The 10455-nt window shown below is 39.0% G+C and overlaps 1 protein-coding gene across 6 annotated transcripts in view; it reads left to right on the top strand.

Moving 5' to 3' along the window:
• The window catches only part of CSGALNACT2 (chondroitin sulfate N-acetylgalactosaminyltransferase 2), a 53231-nt gene extending 43141 nt beyond the window's left edge, over window positions 1-10090 (top strand). For 4 of the 6 annotated variants that reach the window (XM_043925758.1, XM_043925754.1, XM_043925757.1 and 1 more), the window contains one exon: window positions 6913-10090. In XM_043925758.1, the coding sequence (XP_043781693.1) occupies window positions 6913-7205 (293 nt within the window). In that variant the 3' untranslated portion in view covers window positions 7206-10090. Of the gene's footprint in view, window positions 1-332; window positions 452-6912 lie in introns of those variants that run through there. The other 2 variants (XM_043925759.1, XM_043925760.1) reach the window with 2 other exon arrangements.
• The last annotated feature ends 365 nt before the right edge of the window (window positions 10091-10455 follow it).

The following is a 10455-nucleotide window of genomic DNA, read 5'->3' on the forward strand; positions in this document are numbered from 1 at the left end:
CGGCCTGGGGTGGCCTGCGCCCATATTTTTTTATTTAGAGAGAAAACCACCTTTATTTGTCTTTTGAACATAATGCAGAATTTCAGTATTTAAAACAAATGGGGGGAAAAAATCTCCTCTCTCTAACTCTGGTTGTAGTTGGAGTAAGGGACTTGGAATCACTGGCTTAGTCATTCACTCCCCTAAAGCAAGTTGACCATGAAGAATCTGATCTAAGCTACCTGGCCCACCCCACCGTCAGTCTTACCTAGCAAATATAAAGCATCAGAGCATAGTTTAAGGAAGCAAGCTGAAACCTGACTTATTCATTCCGTGTTTCCTGATTTACTCAGGAGCTCCCTTTCCACTGCATGTTGTTGTTGTTCAGTAGCTGAGTCATCTCCGACTCTGCATCCCGGTGGACTATAGCCTGCCAGGCTTCCCTCTCCCTCACCATCTCCCGGAGTTTGCCCGAGTTCACGTTCATTGACTTGGTGATGCCATCCAGCCATCTCATCCTCTGGCACCCTCTTCTCCTTCTGCCTTCAATCTTTCCCAGCATCAGGATCTTTTCCAGTGAGTTGGCTGCTCACATCAGGTGGCCAAAATATTGGAGCTTCAGCTTCAGCATCAGTCCTTCCAGTGAGTGAGTATTCAGGGTTGATTTCCTTTAAGATTAACTAGTTTGATCTCCTTGCTGTCCAAGGGACTCTCAAAAGTCTTTTCCAAAAAAAAAAAGAGTCTTTTCCAGCACCACAGTTCGAAAGCATCAATTCTTTGGCACTCTGCGTTCTTTATGGTTCGGCTCTCACAACCATACGTGACCACTGGAAAGACTATATGGGCCTTTGTAAGCAAAGTGATGTCTTTACTTTTTAACATACTGTCTAGGTTTGTCATAGCCTTCCTGCCAAGAAGCAGTTGTCTTCTAATTTCATGGCTGCAGTAATCATCCACATTGATTTTAGAGCCCAATAAGAAATCTGTCACTGCTTCCGCATTTTCCCCTTCTATTTGCCATGAAGTGATGGGGCTGGATGCTATGATCTTAGTTTTTTTAATATTTAGTTTTAAACTGACTTTTTCACTGTCCTCCTTAACCCTCATCAAGAGGTACTTTAGTTCTGCTTCAGTTTCTGCCGCTAGAGTGGTATCATCTGTATATCTGAGTTTGTTGATACTTCTTCCGGCAGTCTTGATTCCAGCTTGTAACTCATCCAGCCCAGCATTTCTCATGATGTGCTCTGTGTATAAGTTAAGTAAGCAGGGTGACAATAAACAGCCTTGTCATACTCCTTTTGCAGTCCTGCACCAATCAGTTGTTCCATACAGAATTCTAACTGTTGCTTCTTGACTGGCATACAGGTTTCTTAGGAGACAGGTAAGATGATCTGGTATTCCCATCTCTTTAAAAAGTTTTCCACAGTTCGTTAATGATCCACACAGTCAAAGGCTTTAGCATAGTCAATGAAACAGAGATATATGTTTTTCTGGAATTCCCTTGCTTTCTCTATGTTGCAGCAAATGTGGGCAATTTGATCTCTGGTTCCTCTGCCTTTTCTAAACCCAGTTTGGATGTCTGAAATTTCTCGTTCACATAATGCTAAAGCCTAGCTTGAAGGATTTTGAGCATGACCTTACTAGCGTAGGAGATGAGTGCAGTTGTCCAGTGGTCTGAACAATCTTTAGTACTGCCCTTCTTGGAAATTGGGATGAGAATTGACCTTTTCCAATCCTGTGGCCACTGCTGGGTTTTCCAAATTTGCTGACATATTGAGTGCAGCACTTTGATAGCATCATTTAGGATTTTAAATAGCTCTGCTGGAATTCCATCACCTGCACTAGCTTTATTGATAGCAGTGCTTCCTAAGGCCTACTTGACTTCACACTCCAGAATGTCTGGCTCTGGGTGTGTGGCCACACCATCATGGTTATTGATGTCATTAAGATCTTTTTTATACAGTGATTCTATGTATTCTTTCTCTTTTTGGTCTCTTCTACTTCTATTAGGTCTTTACTGTTTCTGTCCTTTATTGTTCCCATCTTTGGATGAAATGTTCCTTTGATATTTCCAGTTTTCTTGACAAGATCTCTAGTCTTTTCCCTTCTGTTGTTTTCCTCTATTTCTTTGCATTGTTCATTGAAGAAGGCCTTCTTGTCTCTCCTTGCTTTTCTCTGGAACTCTACGTTTAGTTGGGTGTACCTTTCCCTTTCTTCCTTGCTTTTCACTTCTCTTCTCTTCTTCAGCTATTTGTAAAGCCTCCTCAGACAACCACTTTACCTTCTTGCTTTTCTTTTTCTTTGGGGTGGTTTTGTTCACTGCCTCCTGTGCAATATTACAGAGGCAGTGTGCAATATCCATAGTTCTTCAGGCACTCTGTTTATTAGATCTAATCCCTTGAATCTATCCGTCACTTCCACTATGCCTAGGGGATTTGATTTAAGTTGTATCTGGTTGGCCTGGTGGTTTTCCCTGCTTTCTTAAGTTTAAGCCTGAATTTTGCTCTGAGAAGCTGATGTATTTTTAATAGAATACATATACGTCCATTTTACCTTCATTTTTATAGTCAACCATTTGCCTTGGAAATTCCTCCACCTTTTCATCTCTGTAACAAATGATGGAAAATCAGCAAATAGTAAAATCAGCAAATAGTAATAAAAAGACTATTAAGTAAAACTAATACATTTTCCCCCTGATTTCTTGCTTAATAAAATAGTAAGGATCCATCATCGCCTTCTGACCTCTGTTATTTCTCACTGCTCCTTTCTCTTTTCCCCCCTCATATTCCTATCAGATGTATATTGGAGCAGTTAATGGTGTTCCACATTTCTCTGAGACATGTTCATTTTTCTTCATCCATTTCCTCTTGTCTTTCGTTAACATAATCTCAATTGATCTGTCTTCAGGTTCTCTGATTCTTTTGTTAGTTCATATCTACTTGTTGAGCTGCGCTAGTGAATTTTTCATTTGAGTTATGGTGCTTTTTAACTCCAGAATTTCTCTTATTAAAGATATATGATTTCCATCTCTTTATAATGTTCTGTACTTGATGAGACATTGTCATTTTTCTGTTACTTCTTTAAGCATGATTTCTCTTAATTCTTTGAACATATTTATTATGGTTGTTTTGAAATCTTTGCTGAAACGGACATCTGGTCCCTCTCATAGGCAGTTTCTGTTGTCTGCTTCTCTTTTGATATATAGGTCACAGTTTTGTTTCTTTCAATACCTTTCTGTTTTGAAAATGAGACATTTTAAGTTATGTATTGTGTTGATTCTAGATATTAATTTCCCCTGCCCCCCGGGCTTATATTTTGTTTTACCTTTACAATTGTTTATTGACCCCCCCTGGTGGCTCAGATGGTAAAGCATCTGTCTATAATGTGGGATACAGCGGTTCGATCCCTGGGTCGGGAAGATCCCCTGGAGAAGGAAATGGCAGCCCACTCCAGTATTCGTGCCTGGAAAATCCCATGGACGGAGGAGCCTGGTAGGCTACAATCCATGGGATCGCAAAGAGTAGGACACGACTGAACAACTCCAGTTCCACTTGACTTGTTTATTGATTGACTCGGTTTTATTATTTCAGTGAATTACGGCTCCCCATCCTCCACCTCCTGTCACTTCTCACGTCACTCATCAGGGCATGTGTACAGTCATCCTGGGATGACATTGGATTGAGTGGATATCTTTTTCACTGTCTCCTCCCATGCCTCTGCTGGTGTCACGCCCAGCTATTAGGCTGCATTAATTTGCTCACAGGACAGTGCTCTGGGACATAGATTTCTCCACAGTCTGAATGGATTAAACTAAACCCTTTTGAAAGTGTTAGTCCCTCAGCTAAGTGTCTGACTCTTCTGCAACCCCATGGACTGTATGTAGCTCACCAGTCTCCTCTGTCCATGGAATTCTCCAGGCAAGAATACTGGAGTGGGTTGCCATTCTGTCCTCCAGGGTATCTTCCTGACCCAGGGATCGAACCCAGGTCTTCTTCATTGCAGGCAGATTCTTTACCATCTGAGCCACCAGAGAAGCCCTTAACCCTTTGTAGGGTAGTTTTGGAGGCAAGTTTTTGAGATTTGTTTGGACCCCAGGATGGCTCTTAGCCGTTTCTCTTCCTTCCTCTCTGGTAAACTGGGTGGCCTGCATTTTAGCTTGCTCTAATGGCTACCAGCACCTCTTAAAATTGTTCATCACCAAATCGCCAATATTTACAGGAGCCCCTTTAGGCCTTAATTTCTGTACACTTTCTTTCAGGTAAAGTCAGTTCCTTTGGGAAGAGCTCTGGAGTGTTTGTTCTTATGGACTGCCTCTTCCCCTAAAAAGCTCTGAGTCTCTGCTCGAGACCTGGGGGTGGAAATGGTGACATAGTTCTCTCAGAGGGACACCCCTGCCTTATGATCAGAACATTAGGTGGGAGCCGAAAGGCCCCTCTCCCTCTTCAGTTCAGTTCAGTCGCTCTGTCATGTCCAACTCTTTGCAACCCCATGGACTACAGCATGCCAGGCCTCCCTGTCCATCACCAACTCCCTCTCCCTCGTGAAGAGCCTCTATCCTGTGAATGTGGGCTGGGGAAGACAGGAACCCCTGCCCCTCAGCGGCACTTGTTTGCAATGTCGCCTCTTTCATTCGGAGCTTGTATTCCTTTCCCTCTTTCCTTCTGGCTGTCCCATTATACAAACGTTATACCTTTGGTAGTTGTCCCATAGTTCTTGGATGTTCTGTTCTGTTTTTTTTTCTTTTTTCCCCCACCTCCAATCTTCTTTCTCTTTGCGTTTAAGTCTTGGAAGTTTCTATTCATGTGTCCTCAAGTTTAGATATCTTTCCTCAGCCAAGTCCAGTCTACTAGTGAGCCCTGCAAAGGCATTCTTCATTTTGTTACTGCTTTTTATCTTTAACATTTCTTTTGATTCATTCTTAGAATCTATCTCTGCTTCATTGCCCATCAGTTCTTGCATATTGTCTTTTTCCATTACAGCCCTTAGTGTATTAATCATAGTTGTTTTAAATCCACAGTCCTATAGTTCCAACATCCCTGCCATATCTGACTCTGGTTCTGATGTTCCTCGTTCTCTTCAATCTTTTTTGACCTTCAGTTTGCGTAATTTTTTTTCGTAGCTGAACATGATGTACTGGGTAAAGAAGACTGAAGTAAATAGGCCTTCAGTGATGTGATGATAAGGCGTGGGAGATGAGAAAGTGTTCTATAGTCCTATGATAAGGTCTCAGTCCTTTCTTTAGCGATCCTGTGAATCTGGACCATGAATTTTACAGTCATTTCTCAGACACTGCCCCCAATCTTAGGCAGGACAGGATGGCTAGAGTGGACTAGTTGGCTATATCCTTCCCCCCAGATAGGTTAGGCTCTGGTAGGATAGTTTTTCCTGAGGGTAGACCTTGTTAGGAACAAAAAACACCCTGGCATATTTCAGTATGGTTACTTTCCCACTCCTGAAAGCACTGCAGGATTTTTCTGCAGTCTTCACTGTGAGAACCTGGTAAACCTAGAGGTAAAACTCACAAAAGTGTATGGGCCCCTCTGGAGTTTTCAATTCTTAGATTTTTCCACTGAGCCTCTAGCAGTTCATCAACTCAGACTTTCCTACCCCTGTACTGGTTCCCCTGGAGATTTCTTCTAGTCTGTTTCTTCTCTAACATTAATAGTTGTGATTCTGTCTTACACAACTAGTCTATCTCTTCAGTTTAGGGAAGAGCAGTTTGCCCTGACTTTATTTCTCTGAGGGATCTGAGAAGAGTTGAGTTTTCAGTCTGTTCAACTTTTTATTTGTTGGAAGGATGGAATGAAGGTCTGTCTGTACATGTTGGACAGAAATGGGAAGTCCTCTATTTATTTTCACTGTCTACACCATCTGTAATATTTGAGGAACTTATTCATATCTACAAGTAAGAAAAGCCAAGATATACTAAACATAGCATTTAGTAAGGGTGTGATTATTTAAAATAATACTTTTCAGAGATCTCAGGATTCTTGTCATCCTGTAAGTATGAAATTAAGTGACATGGAATTATTTGATAAAAGACATCATTTGGAAACCTAGATTTTAATAACAATTAATTTTTTCTCCATCTTTCAGAATCTTTTCTAGCTCTTCAAAAAACCCAAAATAGTTTCTGTTCTCCATGCTTCTTTACAGTTAGTTCAGCCTAAATCAACTTAAAAATAGTATGAACTTGATCTCCTATGCTCTAGGTAAGGCTGTAAGTGACATTTAACGTTGCCAAATCTACTTGATTCTCTTTAATTGAGCAGCACATGACCATTTCTTCCTTAGGATGCTTTCCTCACTTGACTGCTGTCATGACACATTCTCCAGAATTCTCTCCTTCCTCTGGGGCTGCCTCAGTCTCTTTTGCTAACTTTCTCTGCCTGTTTGCCCTCTAGATACTTGGCATTTCTTAGCAGTTAGACCTGGGCCCTGTTTTCCTTGTAAACTTTATTAGTAATTTCATCTACTAATGTGGCTTTAAATCATCTGTGTGTCCATTCTCAATTTTATGTGTCCCACTTGGCCCATTTCTTCTGTTTTCCCCTCTGGAAAATTTTCTGTGACCCAGAAAAACTTGGATCTCAAAGGATAGAAGAAAAACACCATAAAACACTAATGGTGGTGATATTGTGAGTGATTTAGGTTTCCTTCTCCTTTATTTGACTTTCTAGAAATTTCCTATAAAACTGAAGTTGGCAAAGTATTCTCAAATATTTAATCTTATTTTTGATACTCAACAACAGACCCTTGGCCTTCCAGCTATCAGCTGGTAACTGTATTTCTAAGCCAAGATGTCAGTCCTCTACTTCAGGTGTCTTTAGATTGCACATGTCATCTTTTTTGAGGCAGAATGTTTAAATCTTTATCAGGTTTGACTGTGCTCTGCCAGGCAGCTATTTAATAGTATGAGTTTTGATCCTGCAGGTGGATTTGATATGGAAGTAAAAGGTTGGGGTGGAGAAGATGTTCATCTGTATCGAAAATACTTACACAGTGACCTGATGGTGGTTCGGACTCCGGTTCCTGGCCTTTTCCACCTCTGGCACGAGAAGCGCTGTGCTGACGAGCTGGCCCCCGAGCAGTACCGCATGTGCATCCAGTCCAAAGCCATGAACGAGGCCTCGCACTCGCACCTGGGGATGCTGGTCTTCAGGGAGGAGATCGAGACGCACCTTCACAAGCAGGCGTACAGGACAAATGGCGAAGCTGTTGGCTAATGTCGTCATTGACACATTATCTGAACCACAAACCAGGACTATTTGTTTAGCCTTAATTCCAATTCCAGATGCAGTGCCTCTTTCAGGAAGACATGCTTTTGTGTTCTTGCTGATGTTACTTCAGCAGTTTAACTTGGTGTGAGAAGAAAAAGCAGCATTGCAATGCAGAGTCTCTTTTTCTGAGCATACCTCACTATGGATCATTGACAAATCAAAATCTGGTATTTGTTCTGAGAGTAGTCTTGAGTTAGTTTCTACCTGGCTTCATGTTCTGATGTGTATCCTGGTTGCATCTGGGCTGAGGGGTGAAATGTGTTGTGCTCAAGGTAGGTTGGAGCATCCTGTTCCTTTAGAGAGGATGGAGTGTTATGGATGGAGTGTGTCAACAAGGGTTCTTCACCTGCTGACCACTGAGTCAACCTGCTTGGTTTTAAATGAAGATCTTTGGTCATTTGCTTAAAGAATCCTTTTTCACTGAAGCAGAGTATAACTAAATGACATACCTAAATTCCCAACTAATGAAGAGCAGGCAGAGATAAAAATTCCTCAGCTTTGTGTTGCCTAGCCCCCTGAATGTCTATTTTTAAACAAATGGGTAATAGTAGAAAATACTAAGGATAGAATCTATCACTTGATTAAAAATATAATGTGTTACAAATTTATCATCATGTTCAGGATTAGGAGTCAGAGTTGCTATAGCCTGTTCTGAACAATAAATATGGAAGCACCTTAAACGTAACAGTTAGTTATGCTGGAGTACAGGACACCGGGGGTGTCTGGGAACATCAGTTTACGTGAGCCACGGCTCTAGCAGGGCCTTCTTGTGACTCAGAGTAGATGAACATAGCATAGCGTTGTGTGTTTCTTGCTTTGTGTTGTCTCATTTAGCATGGATCCATATGTTTGTTTTATCCTTTTTGTCTTCTATGTTAATTATGCTACATCTGTATTTACATTATTATAATACTTAGAGTGGAGGGGAGAAAAACCAAGCAATTTAATGAGGTATGCCATAAGATCATACCGATTCAAGGAAAGGGGCAGAACAGAACATTGTCTAAATGGAAATCTGAATTATAGAGTATTTTAGGGAATATATAACTTGCAGATAGAATGATGTTTTAATTGAGGTATAAATTATATTAATGAGACAAGATGAGGAAGCAGTTACATTCAGATAGGACTGTACTGTGCTGTTTATCACACATGGATCTTTTGCCATAGGGTCAAGCACTATATCCACAAATTGGAGATGTGGTGAAAGGCATGCATAGATTTTTGAACCTTTGGCTTTTCAAAGGGACCTATACGGAATTCTTTCTATTGTATATAAACCCCTGAAAATTCATGGAAGACAAATCATTATTCTTTTTGCTCTGTATATCATATCATCTGAAATATTATAAGTCCCAAATTTCTTGGTGCTACATGAATTCAATTTTACAGTAACTCTTACTGTTCTTTTAAGTATTAAATTGGGATAGCATTTAGACTTGGTTTTTTAAGATGTGTAAAATGTTCTCTGCAAAATTGTTCAGGTCATTGTCTCCTTTTATATACAGTTATTTATTGTAAAGACCAGTGAATTAAGATATTTAAAGTGAGAGAACCTAATTATTTACAGAAGTGAGTTGTAGTTTGTTTTTTGACAGAACCAAATGAATTTTTTCTTCTTTTTTAAAAAACAGGCTTTTAATTTAAATATGGAAGCTAAGCAATGGAAACTTTACTATGTTTTTGATAGTAAAAGATACCAATAAAGTATTTTATTATCAAAAGTTAAATCAAAATGTGATAAGCTAATTTCTTTCTGTTGAAAAGTATCAAATACAGAAAATTGCATGACATATAACTGTGTACTTTAAAGAATAGTGATGCCAACACCAGTGTAGCAGCTATTCAGATTTGAATCTCAAACTTTGTTGATGAAAGGCCTCTGTGTGCACTTTCTTAATCACATACCCTCACTCTGACCGTATTAGTCACTATCCTGATGATTTTTGTGATAATTTTTCACTTATTTTTCTTCACTGTTTTCCCAACTATGTATGTATATCTACACAATAGACTATTTTACCTGTTTTGAATTAATATGTGTATTAATTCATCATATATTCTCTAACAGTCAGTGGTTTTTTTTTGTTCGTTCATGTTAATCTCAAAGTTAATTCATTTTAATTACTGATTAGGATTCCACTAAATGAATATACTGCAGTATTCTTTCTACTCTTGATAGATATTTGGATCACTCGTTTTTTTTGTCGTTTGTTTCCTTATTTGCTTTGGCTGTCACAAGCAATGTTGCCATGAATACTGCTGTGTATGTCTCTTACGAGCATTTGAGAACTTCTCTAGGAGTAATGATGCTAAGTCACCAGTTGTGTGTATATTCAACTTACTTCCCAAAGTGGACCACTTCCAGCACTGTAAGAGATTCACTTTGCATCCCTGGCAATACTTAATTATGTCAAACTTTTTAATTTTTGCTAATCTAGTGGGCCTTAGGCATGAATTGTAGTTATAATTTTCATTTCCAGTCTTTTTGCCCATTATTATAAGTTCATAGGAATTCTTCACATATTCTGAGTACTAATTCTTACTGGTTAAATATTTGCAAATATCTTCTCTGGGATGTGACTGTCCTTTCCCATTCTTCATGGTACTTTTTGATGAATAAAAATTAACTTTAATATGTTTAGTTAATCTTTTTCCCTTTATGTATTCTTTTTATTGTTAATTTTTGACATCATAATGGAGAAAAGTATTTTAAAGCTGTTGTTCTGTATTATCTTCTGCGTACCTCATACATAGCTTTATTCTGAAGGATTGTCATGGTTATTTGTAACCTTTGTACTTTCATAAAAGTTTTAGAATAAGCTTGTTAAGTTTCATGAAAACTTTTGTGAATTTTTATTAGAATCTCATTGAATCTATAAGATCACTTTGGGGAAAAAGTACATTTTATCATACAGAGCCCCCCAGTCCTTGAACATGATACTATCTATTTTGGCCTTTATTATCTTCAGTTAAGTTTTGTACTTTTTCACACAGTGGATTTACATGTATTTTTTAAAGCTTTTTTTCCTAGATAGTTTGCATTTTTTATGCCACTGTAAATATCTTTTGTTTTTATTTTTTTGCTGGTATTTAGAAATCGAACTGATTTTTGTTAATTTTTGTGTTCAGTAACCTTGCCAAACACAATTTTTTTTCCCACACCATCATGTGGGATCTTAGTTTCCTGACCAGG

This window comes from Cervus elaphus, chromosome 15, assembly GCF_910594005.1.
Source record: "Cervus elaphus chromosome 15, mCerEla1.1, whole genome shotgun sequence".
In the NCBI taxonomy this organism is placed as follows: domain Eukaryota; kingdom Metazoa; phylum Chordata; class Mammalia; order Artiodactyla; family Cervidae; genus Cervus; species Cervus elaphus.